At 34.4% G+C, this 21,912-nt stretch overlaps 1 protein-coding gene across 1 annotated transcript in view; it reads right to left on the reverse strand.

Moving 5' to 3' along the window:
- The window catches only part of LOC143253223 (cadherin-related tumor suppressor-like), a 140,345-nt gene that overhangs the window by 28,296 nt on the left and 90,137 nt on the right, over nucleotides 1-21,912 (reverse strand). The window contains exons 2-8 of the mRNA XM_076506706.1: nucleotides 15,887-16,198; nucleotides 14,643-14,876; nucleotides 10,764-10,965; nucleotides 8,140-9,237; nucleotides 4,835-5,015; nucleotides 2,794-3,044; nucleotides 800-2,488 (exon numbers count right to left, since the gene is read on the reverse strand). Of these exons, the coding sequence (XP_076362821.1) occupies nucleotides 800-2,488; nucleotides 2,794-3,044; nucleotides 4,835-5,015; nucleotides 8,140-9,237; nucleotides 10,764-10,965; nucleotides 14,643-14,876; nucleotides 15,887-16,198 (3,967 nt within the window). The remainder of the gene's footprint in view (nucleotides 1-799; nucleotides 2,489-2,793; nucleotides 3,045-4,834; nucleotides 5,016-8,139; nucleotides 9,238-10,763; nucleotides 10,966-14,642; nucleotides 14,877-15,886; nucleotides 16,199-21,912) is intronic.

The following is a 21,912-nucleotide window of genomic DNA, read 5'->3' on the forward strand; positions in this document are numbered from 1 at the left end:
CCATAGAAAAGGCAGGTAGTCATCAACACCCACCACCAACTCTTGGGCTACACTTTTAGCAATAAATAGGGAACTGAGTGTTATATTATAACGCTCTTAAGGATAAAAGAGAGAACATCTTTGGTGGTACGGAGATTTGAACATGCGACCCGTAGATTGGGAGTCAAGCGCGCTAACTATTTAACCATGCTGGGTCATTTCTAACAGTTACGACTTTACTATATCATTTGATTTCCATATATCATAAGGCCCGGCATGACAAGCATTATTCAGCTGTGGGTGCGTTATACAGTTACGGTCAATCCCACTATTCGTTGGTAAAAGAGTAGCCCAAGAGTTGGCAGTGGGTGGTGATGACTAACTGCCTTCCCTCTGGCTTTATACTGCTAAATTAGTGATGGCTATCGCAGATAGCTTTCGTGTAGCTTTGCGCGAAATTTGAAAAAAAAACATATACCATAATGTTTTAAGAACCTTATTTATACAAGTTTGATCAAAAGCACATGGTTTGAAAGCAACAAGAACAAAAAATTACAGTTGGCATGAGAAACATTATTATATATTGCAGAAAACCATATTAAAAATCAAAAATATTTCTGAAAGTCATAAACATAATAGTAATAATCAAAATATTGTTATTGTAGTGCGAATATCATTAGATAAAAATCATGTAGAGCAGATATGTAGAAATCAAATGAAGGCGACTGTTTAAATTAAGATGTATGTATATATATATAAAAGAACGACTAAAATGTTGTTGTAAACTACATATGGCATAACAGGAATTCAAACTACTAACCTGTTGACTTATGAATGTTAAAATAATCCGTCCCATTCCCTCCTGCCTTTACATACTCAATTTCTGCATTTATTCCCACATCTTTGTTGTCTTTAGCAATGACTTGAAGAACAGAAGCCCCAACTCTTATGCTATCCGGAACCGGAGAAAAGTAGTAAGGTTTCTCGAAACGAGGTGGATTGTTATTGGAGTCCACAACGTTAATCACTACTGTAACTTCTGACGATAGAGGGGGCTTCCCCTGATCTGTAGCTCTCACTTGAACTATGAACTGGTTTTCTGAAGAAATCCTAGACGAAGTACGTTTATAGTATATTACTTGCTTGCTCAGAATTTCGCCCGTTCCAGGGTCAATTCTAAAGAAATCGGAAGGTCGTTTTAAAGAATATGTAACAAATGAATTAGGTCCATGCTTGTCCCGATCGCAAGCAGACACCTGTCCAATAAATGCAACAGCATGTTGAAGCTCTGGAAAATTGAAGTTGTAAATATCTTCTTTAAATTCAGGTGCGTTATCGTTCACATCTTGAACAGAAATAGTGAGTGGAGTCTCTGCTCGCCAGGAACCGTCCACTGCTGCAACCTTTAAAAGGTATTCGTCCCTCATTTCTCTGTCCAACTCGCCGGCTACAGAGACGTTTCCTGACAGCGGATCAATATGGAACTTTTCCCCAGGGTTATCTGTAAAGCTGTACGTGGCATTTGCATTCATACTAATGTCCCGGTCTGACGATGTTACCTGGATGACAAAAGATCCTAGCGGCGCGTTTTCGGTAACATTAACACTGAAGAGCCGCGTGAAACGTGGAGGATGATCATTCTTATCTAGAACTGTCACAAACACAGTGGTTGTACCTGTTTTCTCAGGTGAGCCGTGGTCAACAGCCTCAATAACGAATTTATACAATTCCAAGGACTCTCTGTCGAGTTTAGCGCTCGTGAAGATCTCTCCCGTTTTGGAATTCAAGACAAAAGGGTTCTCATAGCTTCCAGACTCAACAAACTTGTATAAGACTTTTCCATTTTCTCCCTGGTCAACGTCTTCTGCATGAACAACAGTCGCAAACTGTGGTGGATCTTGTTCTTCCATGACAGTAGCATTAAAAACTTCGGAAGTAAAGAATGGCATGTTATCATTGGCATCTGTAACCTGTAAAGTAAGTTTTATAGCGGTACCAAGAGACGGATAGTCACTGTCTCGTGCTTCCACCCACACTTCATATTGATGTGTCATTTCGTAATCTAAGCCGCTGGTAATGCGTACTTCTCCAGTTTGAGAATTCACAGCTAAAATTCCTCCAAGGTTTCCACCTCCAATGCCATACGTTATATCTCCTTTACCTGCGGATTTAGGAGAGGTTGCCGAAACGGTTGTTACTACAATATTTTCCGTCGATTCTGAGAAAACAAAATTTCGGATTCCTGAACGAAACCGTGGAAAAAGGCTTGTGGGCTGAAGGTAAACTTTAACGCTTGTATTGGCCGAAAGGGGAAATGTACTACTATCTGTAACGTAAATTTCTAATGTGTATCCTTCTTCTTTCCTGGCTAGTTTCTCAATTAGCTTGACTACACCAGTGTCTTGGCTGATTTGGAATTTATCGGCGTCCATTCCAGAGAGATGGTAAACTAATCTACTGTTTACACCAACGTCTGGATCATGAGCTTGAGCTCCAAAAACAAAATGTCCTAATACAAAAAACATAACAAAAAAGGTTAAACTATATTATGTCTATAATTAAGTACAAAACTACACAAAGAACTCTCTGTGCTCTGCCCATCAGAGGTGTTGAAACCTAGTTTCTAGCAGTGCAAATCTCGAAGCATCGAAAACCTAATCGTCAAATCATATCTTTTGTAAGAGGAAATATATAGGAGAAAACGTGCTTAAAAATGTTTTTCTATAATTTAGAAGTGTATATATATATATTAAAACATCTCTGCACATAGAACTTTATCGCTGATAAGGACAGTGTATATATAATTAGACTTACCACCTGCTGCACTATCAGGAATATAAACAGGTAAATTTTCCATAAACGTAGGTTTGTTGTCATTCTCATCTTCTACGTGAATCGTAATGTTAACACTTGAAGAATGTTCAACAGATAGACCACTATCTCTGGCTACTAGGGTCATCTCATATTGGTCAGTTTCTTCCCTATCTAATGAAACTCGGGTCAAGATGGCCCCCGTAAAAGTATCAACAGTAAATTTATCTAGATGATCTCCAATCAAGTGGTATCTAGAAATGATAAGACGAGTGAAATATTTTCTCTTTCTCTTAAGGATAAGTATGTAGTAAATAGTGGTATTCTAAAAGTTGGTTTAAAATGGCAAAACATGTAACTTTGAATTACGGTGCTCCTTTATCGTCTATTGCAAATATACTAAAAATGGCGAAAGTATACTCTTTATAAAACAACCTATAGAAACAGCACTCGCAATATCAGAATAAGTCTGTCAGTTTTTCAGTATTATATAATTACGTCCTAAATGGAAAAATGGTGCGTTGAGTTTCTGTCTGCTTGCAACAGATAGATTTTATAAGAAATTTTCTACTATTATTAAGTAAAAAATAGTATGAACCAAATTCCTGGTAAATGTGCGAATATTTCTTTGTTGATTTTTCGTGCAAAGTTACTAGGGACCAATCTGCGCTGGCCGTCCCTAATTTTGAGGTGATAAGTCTCCAAATGGAAACCAGCCAGCTAACACCATCCATTGTCAACGTCTTGGCTTCTTGTACCAGCGAATAGTGGAATTGACTTTATAACGCCCCCTTAGCTAAAAGAGAAAATATGTTCAGTTGTGAGATTTGTACTCCCGACTGCAGCTTGGAAGTAGTAGCGCTCCTAACCACCGGCCCTCACATTCGATCGAAATCCAATATTACGAACTACATTTAAAGGAAATGGTTTAACACAGTTTTTATTAAAAGTAAAAACGAACTAGTTGCGATGTTTTTTAGACATCTGTAAATGGGTAATATCAGATTTGTTTTATATTGTTTTAATAAAAGTTGGTAACAATTCAAAGGAGGTTCATTTATATTTCGTGATAAGTTTATGTTTTCTAATTCAGATAAAAAGATTTTTTGCGTAGATTAAGAAATCATAATTTTGTTTTAAAACTTTCGATTTGGTATTTGAAACCAATTACTTCTAAAACGAAACTGGATAAAACTTATTCATTTTCTAAATCTCAGAATCGCTTTTCAGTTTAGAACTCACGAAGAGATAAAAATATTTCTAATAAGATTTTTTTGTTTTGAAAAGTAAGATCATGGTTTGATTATAATGAAAACTTAATTAAATTTTTGAAAGCATGCTCGACATTTTCAGAAGAACTTGCTAAATAGTGAAAAAAGAAATGAAAAAATTATGCTTCTCGGCAGCAGTGAAACTTTTAAAATTTCAATGGTACGGTGATATTTTGTGTTAATCTATCATCGATTTGGTGTGAACTATCCCTTACCTTATATTTTTGTTGCAAACCTAAACAGTCTTCGATAATATGTGCATCAAAATATTCCATGAGTATGTACAAAACTTTTAAAATGTAGTCATGTATACACACCTTTTACAAGCATACAGGAGCTTACATATAAACACCTATTAAAAGTATACGCCATTTACAAAGCTACGTATACACACACATACCTCTGTATGCTTATATATAGATATTATATGGTATAAAAGATACTATTAAGGCTAGACAGTAATTGTAAATGGAGTTGTCAAGTAAAATACACTTACAATTATTTTTCTTCATACCTAGAAATGCCATAAATTATCCAATCCTATTATGTTCACAAGGTGACATGAACAAGAGCGTCTCAGCTGAATCTTTCTGGGAAAACAAACACTTTTTATTTGCAGATGTGTCCAATTTAATCGCGGCAAGAACAAACCTCAGGAAACCAACAGTGATTCGATAAGTTTCCGACCTAGGACGTTTCTAGCAATTAACCAAGGAAGATTGATTGATTGATAAAATTTCGACATTGAGATTTAGATGAAATGCTCTACGCACCTGAGGAGCCCGTTTCTTCCCAAATCTTCATCAGAAGCAGCGACCAACAAAACCTTGGAGCCAGCCTCCAAGTTCTCCTTCACGCCAGCCACGTAGTGACTTCTTTCGAACGTGGGCTTATTGTCATTCACGTCACTGACCATGACGGTCACTGTTCCTGTACCAGTCTGGCGAGGAGTCCCTGGGGGAAAGAATGACAAGCTTCAGTTACTCCCCTGCTCAGATTATGTTTTTTTGTGTTTTTGTTGTCAGGTGATATGTACTTATTTCTTAAGGAATAGATAACCTGACAACATATCCGAAGCTTTAGTAGTAAAAGCATAGTTGAGCATGTAATGCAAAATTTAACGACATTGTTCGGCAAGTTAGTTGTGTTCAGGCTTGGCTTAAGTTTTCCAAATTATGCTATATATTATGCCAGGCAAAGGTATTTACTAAATTCCATGGATATATATGATCAGTTACTTTTAACAAGAATATAGTTTAAGAAGCGAGTATCGCTTTGAACATTTAGGGAATAACATTGCCACTTGGAGTTACCAAAAGTAAAATACAAAAAACTTATGTTTGTTTTAGTTTGGAGTATTTTTCATTTGTTCTTAGATCACAAAATATTATAACGCTCTGTTTTCTTCCTCTCTAATAGACATTGTTTACATGTTCAATGTCATTAGAAAGACGTTTTTGTTGCTGTTGTAATATTTAGTTGCATCTGATTTTTATCTCTTATGTACTTGCATGTTTTTGTTTGTTTTGTTTGTTTGTTTGGAAATTTCGCACAAAGATACTCGAGGGCTATCTGTGCTAGCCGTCCCTAATTTAGCAGTGTAAGACTAGAGGGAAGGCAGCTAGTCATCACCACCCACCGCCAACTCTTGGGCTACTCTTTACCAACGAATGGTGGGATTGACCGTCACATTATACACCCCCACGGCTGGGAGGGCGAACATGTTTAGCGCGACGCGGGCGCGAACCCGCGACCCTCGGATTACGAGTCGCACGCCTTACGCGCTAGGCCATGCCGGGCCGTACTTGCGTGTCAAGTAAAAGTTAAAGAAACTGGTGCATGGCGCCATCTGTTACCTACAATATTAAATAAATGATTACCAACCAAAATATACTTCAATAAGAAAGTTTTGTTTGTTTGTTTGTTTATTTTAGAATTTCGCACAAAGCTACTCGAGGGCTATCTGTGCTAGCCGTCCCTAATTTAGCAGTGTAAAACTAGAGGGAAGGCAGCTAGTTATCACCACCCACCGCCAACTCTTGGGCTACTCTTTTACCAACGAATAGTGGGATTGACCGTCACGTTATAACGCCCCCCACGGCTGAAAGGGCGAGCATGTTTGACGCGATGGGGATGAATAAGAAAGTGTCCAATTAAATAGAAATCTATCATCTAATGTAACTTACATATCTTACAGTTTTCTAATTATAGTTATACTTAACTAGGAGGTTTCCAAAGGTTTATATAAAATTCGAATTGTTTAAAAACAAAATTTCACAGAAAACATCTTTGCTACGAAATAACCAATTACATTAATGAATAAAAAATGCATATTTTATGAAGGATGCAATTTGAAGAAAAGCTAGTCTACAATGGATTGCATAAATTGTATAATATTATTGCTTAAAATATTGGACTGTGAGTGCATGTATTGTACTAAAAACAATACTCATTTTCACATGAAAATTTTAGCTATTATTATTATTAATTTAAATGGTATATGCATTCTTGGAGCAAATACATTGTACTTCATACTCCATTATATTTTTCTCCCCATAATAACTGTTAACCATCAATATGTTACGTAAAAGAACAAAAATTAAGTTGTTTGTGAAGAACCAATATTTTTATAACATGTATATAGTATGCCATTTTCAACTTGTACGACGTTTTATGCAGGCCAGAAACTCCAAGATTCAGATATATCACTCCTTAATCTAGATCTTTTGACCACAAAGATGGTAAAATATTTAAAAACCTCTACAGATACTTTGAAACAGCAAAAATAAAATATGTATTTTGATTCCACAAAACAAAAGCAACGTTAATTACAGTTTCATCTCTTTCGGGTTGCCTAGTTTCCCGTAACCAAAACAAAAATGATCGTAACCTTGGTTACGTAAGATCTGTTTGACTAGATTACTAAACATCCATAAAGCAAATAGAGTTGCATGATATTACTCCACTTCTCACAAAGTATAGTCTAGGTTGTAAGAATCTACGAAACTTTATTTGGTGACTATATCACGTTATTTGTAAAAGAAAATCCTGGTTTTTAAATTATTTCACATATTCATATAATCATAAACATGGTTCAGTAAAAGATAATTTTTAAATAACTTGCAATGCAATTGTAGTGCACTTTACGTTTGTTATTTCATTACAATGAAATATTTAGTTAATTCGATGGGTTCTAGGTCACACTGTTTGAGAAAGTAAGCTGGTTGAATATTTATTACTGATGCTCATCATTGTTAAGATTATACAGGTTTTAGATAAACATCATGTCGCCCCTTTAGGCCATTCATAAGATTGTTGTTTGGTGTAATAAAGTTGAATATTCGAAACAACTGAGTATCTGACGTACCATCTAGTAGAGTGAGTATCTTATAGGTAGCGCGTGGTTAACAAGATTTTCTCTTTCAGTAATTCATACCTCGTAACCGTCGCCTTACACCATATATTTAAAGGTCCAGTGGGGTCTAGGGTCAAGAAATAAAACTTTGTCTGTATTCAACTCCATATAGAAATGAATGACTAGTCTGAAGTTAAAGGCTGCAAGAACAGACATTCCATGGTACACCCATCGTTGATTGACGATGTCCTCCTCCAGCGAATGGGTAGATAGAAGGGTAATTATACAAGCATCTTGGGCATAAACCCGCCCGTCCAAAGAGGGTGTTCACCTTCAAGGTATGTTTTCCTTATATTTTTTATCGGACTTGTCTTACAAAAACGGCAAATTCGAAATTAATTAACTCAGGGATAATAACTTAAGCAAATTATTATGAAGAACTTTTGAAGCATTATATTTTAGTTAGATATATGGAAACTGAATCCCTTTTTATCGAGTAAGAATTCAGAAAGACTACAACGTTTTAATGTGTCTGTGCTGTAATGAAAACGTAAAATAATGAGTTAAATTAAACGCTGGGTAAAGAAATCCAAAGCCATTACAAAAGCAATGATGGAAAACGTTGTAAGTATTATTTTAGATCAAAGCTGTTGTTTTCCTTTCTGATAGAAAGTAAGTACATAAATATTTAATAATGAAAATAAGTAGCCAGTCAAGTTTTACCTGAGTCCATGGCGAGTATTGTGAGTACATACTCTGCTTGTTGTTCTCTGTCTAGCTTCTTCATTGCGGTAATTTCTCCCGAACTAGAGTTGATGTTGAAGAGATGTTTGTCACCGTCCTTGATGAGGTAGTGAATGTGAGTATTGGGTATTAAGTCTGCATCTTGGGCCATTATGATAAAGATGGGAGTTGGGACGTGATCAAGGTTTTCCATTACGTGAACCTCATAGGGAGAGTTTTGAAACTTTGGTGGATTGTCATTAATATTTGTCACCGCTATCGTTACAGTAGCGGTATCATACCGAATGTCACCAGCGCTGTCTTCTGCTTGTACAGTTAGTATATAACGATTTTTCCGTTCGTAGTCCAAATTTTTGCTGACTCTAATGGTGCCCGTATCTTCACTTATGATAAAATCGTGATTAGGGTCACCAGAAACAATAGAATAGCGGACCTGACCACTCAGACCTTCGTCTTGATCAGTAGCTGACGCTTCTATTACGCTCAAACCTATACTTGCATTCTCTGATACCGAAGCGCTATACTGTGTTGGATTAAAGACTGGATTATTGTCATTTTCGTCTAGAACGTCAATTACAACGTTCACATAAGTTGATCTTGGCGGAATTCCTCTGTCATTAGCCACTACTTGTAGTTTATATTGTGACTTTATCTCTCTGTCCAGAGGACCATTAACTCGGAGAAGTCCATCCACCGGACCAAGACTAAACTTGTTTTCCGCAGTTGGAATAAGGCTATATTCGATGTAACTGTTACGCCCCTCGTCTCTGTCAACGGCTTTCACCGCCATGACAACCGTATTAACAGGAGTATTCTCGAAAACTGATGTTTTGTTTGGGGAGATGAATTCTGGAGACATATCATTGATATCCTTCATTATGATTGTAACTTGCACAGTGCTTGATAACTGTCTCTCTATGGGCCATGCTTGATCGTTAGCGCTGATTATCAAGTTGTATAGAGACTGAGTCTCTCGATCCAGAGGCTTGATTGTGAAGATTGTTCCATTTGGAGAGATATTAAAGTGATTATTTTCATCTCCTTCCACAATGCTAAATACGATATCCCCATTTGATCCTATGGAAGAACAATAAAAAACTGTTAAAATTTAGTAATAAATTTATTAGAAATTTGAACTATATGGAATAGTCCTGTTATTAGCTGTAAATCGATAAATTATTTTTGTTTTCAAATTTTCAATATGAAATGCTATTTTTACACTCCAATAAAGATAGATCGTAATGTATTATTCTGGATATCATTATTCAACGCTTTGTTCCACATATATTTATTTAATTACACTTGAGAAGAATGTTTCAAAATATAATAAAGTAAATACATAGGGAACAAAGCGTTGAATAATGATACCAAGAATAATACATTCTAATCTATGTTTATTGGAGTGTAAAATAGCATTTAAGATCTAACTTTTGACTCTTGCAGGTTATTGAATCCGAAACGGATAAATTAAGAGGAATCTTAAAAAAACGACAACAAAGTCCATAAATAATGTGAATTTTACCACAAATTGTAGGCTTAATGGTTTATAATGCTTGATTATCTTTCGACGTTTAAACCGCAACAATATTTTATCGATATTTGAAACGTAAGATATTATGTCATTATGTACTTTTAAAATACAATGTGACGAGTTTAGTAAACAACCGATGCTGTCTATGATTTGTTGAATAAAATACGTGCATTTTAAAATCTAAGCATAGAACTTATTATTAAGATGTCAATGATATCTGGTGTGGGGGTGGAGAACGAAAATAGAAAGAACGAGCAACCATATCATTGGTATAAATTAAATTATGAAATATGTGTCTTAGTTAAGAATTGCATGTTACATAGAAATAAACTTCATCATTACTAGTTTTACACAATACGATAATGCTAAAACCCTAAATCATTGATAGTGATAAATTCAAAATGATAATAGTAATTGTTTCTCACTCTTATACTGCTGACTGAGGTATTTCTCATAATGTAAGAAAAGCTCAAAGACGCAGACTTGACTTAAAACAATACTAATCGATGTTTCGACTATGTACCTCAAGTAAGGAGTTGCAAAGTCTATATGTAAACATACGTTGCTGTTGATAGTAACAATGATGCAATTTGAAAATATTATTGATGGAAACAATTTATTTATTATTTCCCAAAGTATAGAGTCACAAAATTATAACCTTAACTTTTGTATCTGATGAACGCAATGGTTAAGAAACGTTGATTTTAACGGATAAACTTTCTAAGTGGTAAAGATAAAACACATTTTGTAAGAGGCATTAAGTGCAAAATTACCACTGCTTTTTAATGTCACATACGTTATATAATTATTGTACGGGCAATTAAATTTCTAAACGTCACATTGAATTCAGGGATTGTATCTCGACAATAGATATATACTGTAATTTATTTATTTGGTGTAGGAATGCACTTATTTTTTTACTATATTCTCCAATTAACTATTTTATCCCAAGAAGGAAAGAAATACACTATAAATATTTTGTAACTAATTCCTGTAGACAGTAATGAAATAAGCTAGGCTAGTATGCGGTATTTACAGAGGTTTTCTGTAAGAATAGACATGAATAATTTACCAGAGTCCAGATCAGTTGCGCTGACAGTGATGATACTGGAGCCAACTGTTATGTTCTCATACACTTCGTCACTATAACTCATAGGATCAAATAGAGGCGCGTTGTCGTTCAGGTCAAGCACGTTGAAATAAACTGTAACAGTGCTAGACAAACTTTGATATCCAGAATCTTGGGCTTGGACGATAAAGATGTAATGCTGCACCTAAATGATAAAGTGAATAACTAATAAACACAAATACTTTCCCTTCTTTTGAGATGAATGGCGTGTAATAGCTAGAACAGTAAAGAGGTATTCTAAAGACACCTGGTATGGGCTTTAAAACTTTAATTAAAATTAAATAAAGGTTTAGGATAATAAGGAGTTTTCAAACTCTCTTTGTTCACTTGAAAATGAGCTAAGAGATCGAAACGTTCTTTGGTTCTTTATTTTAATTAAAGTTTTAATACCCATACCAGCCGTCTATAGAATACATTTTTACTTCAAGTGGGTTGTGTAAAAGCAAGAATTATTGAATACTTTTAGCACGAATAATTCTCCTCAATGTTATATTTACAGGTAATATTATTATAAGTTCGCCTATGCTATGCCATCAACATACCATTCAAAATGTTTTCGTGTTGAAATTTATGACACAAAATTTACATTACAACTTTAATTTTTTATGATATAAACCGTATTTTCTTATTAAATTACTAAAACGTTCTTCATATGCTAAGACGTAGGGAAAAGCAAAAACTGTTAATACTTTAGAATAAAAATGCTCAATTTGTAAACACATAACATGGAATAGTATAAATGATTTCATAACCCACTGCTATCTAACAATTGTGACAATATATATATACATTAGGGTTCGTCAAAAAACAAAAAGTTGTGACACTCAGTCGCTCGCTTATAATTTGATTCCATTCAAAGAAAAAAAATATGCTAGCGTAAAAATCAATCCAATACATTAATATTTAGGGGTTGCGCAATGCGCACAAAATAACAACGTGCTTCCGGAACCAAACGAAAAGTTGGCATTAGTGAAAAGCTAGCTTCGGCTTTAGACAGAACCCAGATCAGTGACCGAAAAGCCGCACAAATTTTGCTTCCTTTTGCAGCTCATATTGGACTTAATATCGAGGATCTTGCCATTAGTCCAAGTTCCATAAGGAGGAAACGAATTACTAACCGTACTCTTCTAGCAGCTGAATTGAAGGAAAGTTTTTCTCCAAATGTTCCTTTGACATTATATTGGGATGGTAAGCTGATGCCTGACTTGGTTGGCAGAGAGAAGATCGAACGTTTGGCAATTTTAGTTTCAGGTGAAGGTGTAGAGAAGATTCTTTCAGTGCCCAAGATTGATAGTGGGGATGCAAATTCAGTAGCTTCTGAGATCGGATCAGTTTTAGTAGAATGGAATGTAAAAGACAGAATTAAATCGCTTTGCTTTGACACCACGGCGACCAATACAGGATCCAAATCTGGCGTCTGTCTGAGGATTGAAATGTTACTTGAGCGTAAGCTCTTGCACCTTGCTTGTAGACATCACATTTTGAAGATTCTTCTGAGCGCTGTATTCTCTACTCTCGTGATAGAGACATCAAAAAGTCCAGATATTACTTTGTTTTTAAACTTTAGAGATTGTTGGCCTAAAATTAATAAAACTAAGTACATAACAGCAGTAGAAGCAATGCCACTCCGAATACAGCCTTGGAAGGATGATATTATTCAATTTTGTCAGAATCTTCTTCAATCTCATCAACCACGGGACGATTATAAAGAGCTCTTGGAATTAGCTGTCATTTTTCTTGGATCTCTTGCACACGGACGTTCTTCAGTTTCTTTCCGTACTTCTGGTGCTGTACATCGTGCACGATGGATGGCTCGAGCAATATATTCTCTAAAAATTTGGATGTTCCAAGAGGAGTTTGGTAGACTGCAACCACGGCCTGCTTCATCTCGTGTTTCATTTGACGCACATTTCTGCAGCAAACTTGGCGATTTGTGTGTCTTTATAACTAAACATTACTTGCTCTCATGGTTTACAGCTAAGGATGCTTCCGTGGCAGCTCGAAGGTACCTTACACTACTCAAGGAACTTGCATTGCATGAAAATCATATGATTAAGGAAGTTGGTACAAAGGGAATGAATCGGCATTTATGGTATTTATCTGAGGTTGCAGTTGGGCTTGCGCTCTTTGATGACGGTGTAACGAATAGCGACAAACTCAAGATGGTCTCAAATATGAATACCGTGAAAGGATCTCCTAGGACAACTTCATGTTTAACAGTTGATGCTGCAAGCAATGCTGTTTCCAGAAAACTTCCAGGTTTTTTTTACCTTGGCAATGAAGAAAATTTTCTACCATCTGGATATTAGTAGCGCATTTTTATCATTACCACCGAAAGAGTGGAGCGCTTCCGAAGAGTACAAACAAGGAAAGGACAGAGTAAAGAAACTTTTTGTGACAAATGACGCAGCTGAAAGAGGAGTAGCTTTAATTCAACAGTTTACGGTAAAGGGCCGCACCAAGAACGAAGATCAATTTCAGTATATGATTCAGGTGGCAGAAGAACATCGGCGAACATAATGCGAATGGGGCAGGCAAGATAAAACTTCAATGAAATAAATTTTTCTTTCAAGTTTTTATGTTTTTGCTAATTGTATAATCAATAAATATTAAATAATTTCTTTAAATAATTTAATTACCATTAACAATGTAATGTAGGGTAAATTTTAGGAAAATAGTGAACTTTGCGAGGGATGCGCGACCCCTAAATACTTCGCGATTGAAATGAAACTTTGTCTATGTTCTTTTCTCATGCAGTGGCACAACTGAGCAACTGAGCAAAAAAATTGGGACATTTTAATTTTTATCCTTTATCTGCTGACGCACCCTAATATACATGTTATGAATGAGGAAAGTGTTTTTGCATTTCAGGTAAACAATGCACACCTATCTGGATAAAGAACAAACATCTACTGAAAATTTGTTTGTTTGTTTGTTTTTATTTCGCGCAAAGCTACATGAGGGCTATCTGCGCTAGTCATCCCTAATTTAGCAGTGTAAGACTAGAGGAAAGGCAGTTAGTCATCACCACCCACCGCCAACTCTTGGGCTACTCTTTTACCAACGAATAGTGGGATTGACCGTAACTGTATAAAGTCCCACAGCTGAAAGGGCGAGCATGTTTGGTGTGACGGGGATTCGAACCCGCGAATTACAATTCGAACGCCTTAACCACCTAGGCCATGCCGGGCCTTACCGAAAAGTAGATCGGAGTATAATATAGTATTGTTTAGCCTTAAAAGTAATATATAAAAATAATTTTATAATGCAATGGTTGAATGGTACTCATTAAGTTAATTTTAGCTGAAAACAAAGGTAATTAGCTATAACGTCATAAAATACACATTTATTAGTATTGTTTTTAATACAAAACTACATACTATTTGTGCTCCGTCTACCACTGAAAGTCGAACTACAGATTTTAGTATAAAATAAAATTTGGTTAAGCACACCTATCTATTATGGCAAACAGACATAAGGGTTGCATATTACTTCATCCATCTTTCAGCAATCTAGTAAGCTGTGACTGACACCTTTATTAAATATATTTGTTAATCCATATTTAAGTTGTAGTGTATGTCAAATTTCAGGCAGTTTTGGTATACTGTGTTTTTCTCATAAAACAGCGCTAGTTTCTATATCGCATGAAAACTGTTAAAACTTCAAATACCAGAAGTGAATTAAATTAAAGTAAATCATGTGTTTAACAACTTGAAGCTATATATTGTTGTTTTGGGGGTTTTCTCACATACCGTATACTGTTAGAAAGAGAAATCAATTTTTAATATAATAAATGTTAATATACAGTTAAAATGAACAAACCTGTTCATAATCTAAGTGAGAAATAAGTGTGAAAACTCCGTTCTGTGGATTCAGGGAAAACACATCATTACCCCAGTCACTAATAACACTGTAGCTAACCTGACCGTTAATACCGACGTCAGTATCTGAAGCGCAGACAACTCCAACCTCTGCCCCTCTCTGGACCTCTTCTGGTACATCAAAAGAATAGACGTATTTTTTAAACACAGGAGGATTGTCGTTGCTATCTGTAACCTATTACAAGAAACAATTTTTATTTGTGTCCACATAACATCCTTGAATACATTCTTTATTTTTTCTCCAACTTGTTCGACGCATTATTTTTATTAACTTTCTATTCATCGTACTTTTAATATCAGATATTCGGGTTGATTATTTCGTTTATTCGTACGTCAAAATTTTCGCAAAGTGGTGGATAAACAAGTTTTTTGTAATAATATTTAAAGCGATACCGACGAGTTAAATATACTTTAATAAAGCAGATTCATTCCCGAAGTACATATTTTGTTATTAGTTATTTTTTTAAACATGCTTACTAAAATATTTTTACATATTTTGAAAGCGAAGACATTCAGAAATAATTTTACGTAGCAATTTCTAGTATTAATCTATCAAATGGTCATCAACAGAAATAATTAATATGTTTAAAATAAGCAATCGCTATGATTTTTTTGATTAAATACGTTATTTAAAATGCAGCAATTCTTATTAAATATGAATTTTTAAATATTGTTTCATACAACAGTTTATTCAACAATTTATAAGACACCCAGAGCCTAAAATCTAAATGCAGAGTTAAACTGCTTTAAACACCTTTTTTGTAATAAAAAGTACAAAGATTTGTGCAAATAAGAATTAATACATACGTAAGTTATTTAAACAATGTTCTAGATATGTTACATAATACATATTTTTAGGTCTTCTTGCTACATACGTGCTTGATACTAACATTAGAACAAAACTTTCAATACATATTCAGATGTTAATTCTACGTTTATAAATATTCTAGTCTTTTTTTTTTCTTAGCTTGCTTAGTGTTCTTATATGTATATATCTTTCCGAGTATCATATTTCATGTTTAAACGTTTAGTATCTGTTAAGTACTACATTACTGTAAGTTATGTGGGAATAGTTCAACTGATGACTGACTCATTATTTCTGGTGGATTTGAAACATGTATATCTAAAGGCATATTTTTTTTGTGAAGAAAATGAATATAAAAAATATTAGGGTTACCTACGAACCTCTATAGTAATCTTAGTTCCAGATGTCTGGATTCCATCAAATGCCTGGATCATAAATTGATGTGTTTCTTCCGTTTCACGGTCCAACGGATTTTTTAGAAGAAGAACACCACTCTGGGAGTCGAACTGAAACTTAGCTGAATCATCGTCATCTACCAAGGTGTAGGAGATGGTTCCTTCGACGTCAGGATCAACTGCAGATATTGTAACCACAGTATAACCTGGTGGAGCATCCTCAGATAACAATATCTTGTATGGAGTGTTTACAAATACTGGGGGACTATCGTTTCGATCGTGAATAGTAATGGTAACCTGTTAATAAATATTAGTATGTTAAGTAATAACCTATGTGAATTCGTGGTAGTAAAAAGCACAAACAGAATTATAACGTTTTGATTTTAAATGTGTGTCCATTCTTGTTAGCTGTTTTATCGCAGAAATATGGTAAGTGTTTAGAATTCAGCGAATAAGAACAAATATCATGTGCTGATATTTTCAATTTAATCCTCAATTCCTGAGACACGTGAATTAAACGGTAAAGTTAGAGGTACGAGCTTCAGGCATAACCTAATTTATAATTGTTAATCAAAGGGAGTACAGCCAGTTAGTAACACTCGCCTCACACAAACGCAGCCACCCTAAACTTACAGCTGAAAATGTCAAGCTTGTTCACTGTATATCATGGTTTCGAACTTTAAACACACCATGCCACAATACACAGAAATAAAGCCTCTACGGCAGCCTCTACGCTTTGATTCTAAACTTCTCATAACTTTTGTTAAGTTATATTTTAAAATTTCGGAACATATCATTTTTCAGTTGGGAAGTTCATGCAGTAAAACTTATTTCATTTTTAATTACAACTTGAATATTTCAATAATTTAAAATGTAGTTTAAAACTGGATCTTTGGGATCAGTATCCTCAATTTCATAGCAAATTAAATTGAAAAAAACACAACAATTTACAACACATATTCATAATATTAAGCTCATAAATGAATTTTTGTCTGGGATGAGAATTTTTAATACATACATGTTCGAGAAAATGTGAAATAAGGAAAATATAAACTGCTGTTTAATTAACGATAATTACAAACGAGCAAAAATGTAGACATATTTTTTTATATCATTTCTCTAGGTATAAGTTTTTCCGTTTGTGTTTGACACACTTTAAAAACAAAATATTTATTTGTTTCCATTATGTTGATTGACTATCAGATCATTTTTGTTAAAAGTATATTTATACCGTAATGATACACTTATTTTTCAATTATTTTATCCGAAATAACATTCTTCAAAACATGTTGTTAGATATTTCATACATTAATAAGACTGAGATATTGAGATTTTGAATTTCGCACAAAGCTTAATTCTCGACAGGCTATCTGTGCTAGCCGTCCCTAATTTAGCAGTGTAAGACTAGAGGGAAGGCAGCTTGTCATCACCACCCACCGCCATTGGGCTACTCTTTTACCAACGAATAGTGGGATTGACTGAACATTATAACGCCCCCACAGCTGAAAGGGCAAGCATGTTTGGCGCGACGTCATCACCACCCACCGCCATTGGGCTACTCTTTTACCAACGAATAGTGGGATTGACTGAACATTATAACGCCCCCACAGCTGAAAGGGCAAGCATGTTTGGCGCGACGGGGTTGTGAACCCGCGACCCTCAGATTACGAGGTCGCACGCCTTAACACGCTTGTCTATGCCGGGCCGTGAGATAAAAAGTACAAGTATTTTCATCTATGACGAATTGATATTTCATTTAAATTACGTGGATTTTCATCAATCTACTACAGAGATTCCACGTTTCGCTTTTTTTATGGTCTCTCGGTGAGTCAACGGTAAGTTTAAAGACGTAAAGCTAAAATCTGGGGCTTGAAACCCCGGTTGGATAGAGCGCATATAGCTCATGGTATTGCTAGTTGCTTAAAGAAAAAAAACATACATTAGATTGTTTTTATGATGGTTTGAGTGTACCATAAAAACATTTTTTATGCAGAAGTTGTTGATTATTCAAATTTCTTAAACATAAACTAAAACCTAACGTATGGAGCCCCTAAAATATTTCCTAAACAATATCTTGTGAAAACATATTCATATATCTTCAAGGTATAAGTTATTTCTTTAGCTTAGAACATTTGTGGCAATATAAGTTCTGAATAAGCAGGAAATGACCTTTAAAATTATAGACTATGAAATTAATGTGAACTGATAGTTCTTGAGCACTCATGCTACAAATGTTGATATATTATTAAATGTTGCTATTATACTATGTTACTTATCGTATGCCATCGTGTAACAGTAGCACCAGTCCTTATTAAACTTTGTTCAACATATTCATAGACGGTTGATAGATAAATGGATAGATAGAAGAAGAGAAAAAAAGGGTGGGTGGGGACACCTTTATAAAGCAGCCGCCTCAAGGACATATCTTGTGGACTGACACTGTTAAGGTAAAAACCAATCAGCAGAACTCAGCCACCATTGTGCTCAGATGGAAGATGAAGAAGAGGTCAACCACGGCTGACCCCAGTTTTTGACACTCCATTAATCTCAAAGCCGGCTCTCTAATGAATCACCTAGCTGTCAGAAAGTAAAGAGGTCTGCGTATTTACAGGGTCAGACGAAATAACGTATACCAGTGTACACGGTAGCACTAGTCGTTTACTTATATGATATTGAAGCCTATCTTGTTTAACTTTTCATAGGAAGTATAAATAAAACAAGAAGAACACGAAACGGTAGAAAAGCGTAAGATCAAGTGGGTGAGCTTCTTTGTATCTAAGTGCGCTTTCCGCATTGTTTGTCAATTTTACGAAACTGTGCATACTGTGTAGTATTCACTAAGAGCTACTTCAACAATACGAAAAATATAGTCTTTTACATAAATGCAAAGTTTTTTATTCTTGTCTGACTAAAACTAGCAGAAAGAAAAAATGTTCGTGAGTTATGTATGTGTGTGTTTTTCTTATAGCAAAGCCACATTGGACTATCTGCTGTATCCATCGAAGGGAATCGAGTCCCTAATTTTAGCATTGTAAATCCGAAGACTTATCTCTGTCCTACTGTGAGACTTTAAATTATAGAACGTGCTGATAAAAGTTAAGATAATTGAAAGTTAATTTAAAGGTGTTTGTTTTTAAATATATCTAAATATTAAAGCATTGGCAATATATATATATATATGTATACAGTTAGTCATAAAAGTCACTCATCAAACAAATCTTACAGTTAGGTCCACCAGTAGGTCAGCGAAAGTTTATAGACTGAAATGCTAAAATCCAGTTTTCGATTAGAAATAGTGTTAAATGACAAATTCAGATATCTTCTAAAGATAAATAATATTTACTGTAATTCATTGTTAAAGATTCAACACATTCATATGAGTGTAACAAAATAACATCGTTTGTGCTTACAGACCGTGTAACTTACATACTCACAAAAACAACACGTATGCTAATAAAATAAAACTAAAACAATTATTAAATGGAAAACTTGTCTCAATCCCAACACACACATTGTTCCAAAGAGCATGTGTTTAATAACTGTTATTCGATTCCATGTGCCCCCGCTAGTACAGCGGTAAGTCTACGGATTTGTAACGCTAAAATCAGGGGTTCGATTCCCTGCGCGGGGCCTTAGTAGGTAGCCCGATGTGGCTTTGTTATACGAAAACACACACACATTCTACTCCATGCATGCGCCTTCTACAGTTCTCATTACCACAACAATGACACATTTTATTTCTCGTGTATAAAAATGGACATGGAGTTTTCTCCGAAATCGCTTATCATACCGTAAGATCTTACTCAAAATACAGCATAGAGGCCAATAAATTATTTGCCCATAATTGAAAAAGAAACTAGAAACTAACGCTACGGAGAGATACAAGCGCCACTCTTCGTTCTTGGTTGAAAACTTAGGAAATTACGCAGTGTTACATAATATTAATACAAAAAATAAATGACAAGCACTCTTTAAACAAATGTCCAAAAGTAAACTAAGAAATGGATCATGAATAGTTAAAGTAACAGATTGTAGGGTTAATACTTCCAGATCAGTAAGGAAGCTTAAAAAATACAATAACACAACCTTTATCACAGAAGAACGTGATAACATGAACGTAAAATTTTGGATAAGAGACATGCATAGCTACAACTCAAAATGTTCATGAAAATCAACATATGTGCAGTTAAGTTAAATTTGATTTGGTTTAACGAAGACTATATTTCGCATATGTATCATTTCTTTTTTTGAGTATTGCATGTTTAAATTAAAAGTATATGATTTTATAAAATAAATGTTACCCATGGTATCCGTCTATGCATATATTACTTACAGAAAAGTAATTTGTGAAAATAACATTACTGGAATTTGAGTTCACTGAAATTATCCAAACAATCTTTGATCAGTTGTATGAGAGAGAAATACATGTGAATCAGCCAACAGAGAAAAAATAATTTAACTGCTTCAGAAATCAACAACAAAAGCAATGACTGGGTGTTACGTTTGCTGTAACTGCTGAGAAAAAATAAGTTAGACACTGAGACCCTTTTTTACTTCTACATTGAGCATTATGTTTAATTTGTACCACGAAATAGATGTTATACGTGTAAAGGTATTACAATCATTATTATTGTTTTTATTATTTTATTATCAATAAAACTAGTTTGTCAATTATAAATTAAAATAAGATTTGAAGTATTTTCTAGAGAACAATGTAATCGTGCTAAATTCTGGAAGATAATTCTATCAAAATGCAACATTTCAGAGTAAAAACCTTCCAGTGGCTCAGCAGTAAGTCTGAAGAATTTTAACACTAAAACTGTATCGATACCCCTGGTATCTTGCTGCTTTGTTCTTAAACAAAGAGAGTCAACATTTTTCGAGTACGTTGTTTTCTAATTACGTATGAATATTTCAGAGTATAGATTAGATTTCTTGTTATTTTCATAAAATGGAACAATAACATGAAATTGCGAAATACGAGAATACTATGACGTTTATATATTTTTATAAAATTGCTTTGCACTTTGGAGTAATTAGAAGCTATATAAACTTTTTAGTTTTGACACACCAGTTACACATCGATAAACTTTACGGTAGTTGTAACACTACATTTATTTGATTTGTAGTACGAGTTATCTCAAGAAATCTTGTAATGGGTTGAATGTATATATGTATATTTATTCTAATATCGATGTTTGTTTCAGTCAGATATATATTTAGAAATGTATGTAATTTGTACTGTTAAATGGTATTGCGCAATTCCAACCTGTTCACTAAAGTTGTAGAAAATTTTCAAGTGTAAGAATCAACAATGTATGATATGAGTATGTAAACACTAGTGACTACTAGTAGTGTTACAAACCGAAATTTCGAAAACCTAACCTAGTGATTATAAAAAGTTGCTATCGCAACACGCTGAGAGACAGGTTATTATTGTTGATTTACTACAGTAGATATATTTTAAGTCTTGGAAGTTATAATGGTAATTAACACTTAATGATCGGAAAGCTATAGATATTTTACCAGGAACGTTTATATATTTTGAAAATTACAAACCATTAACTTCACTGAATTAACTTCGAATGTCAGTATTTCTACGAGGACATTACATACATATCTTTGTCGGTGAAAAACTCAGAGTGTGTTCAGTGAAGAAGCTAGCTAGCTACTCGTTGAGTGAACTGTACCAGTATAAACTCGTTATTAATTTGCTCATCGTGAACCGTCAATGAAAGATTCAGTTTCAGACCAGATAGAAGAATATTTTGTACAAGCTTGCAAACCTTTTGTATATAAACAATTCTTTTAATAACTATTTGTAACAACAGGTATTATAAACTGTATTGTTGTTTGTATATTAAAATATATTTGTGCTTAGAAAGAAAACTGTGTGTATCAATCTTATTGGCAAATATCATACATTTGATACATATTCACATTCTAAGTCTGTATTTAAATTTAACTCAGTTTCTAGCTATTCCAAATTGTAATATGTAACATAATAAATT

This window comes from Tachypleus tridentatus, chromosome 6 (genome assembly GCF_004210375.1).
Source record: "Tachypleus tridentatus isolate NWPU-2018 chromosome 6, ASM421037v1, whole genome shotgun sequence".
Lineage (NCBI taxonomy): Eukaryota > Metazoa > Arthropoda > Merostomata > Xiphosura > Limulidae > Tachypleus > Tachypleus tridentatus.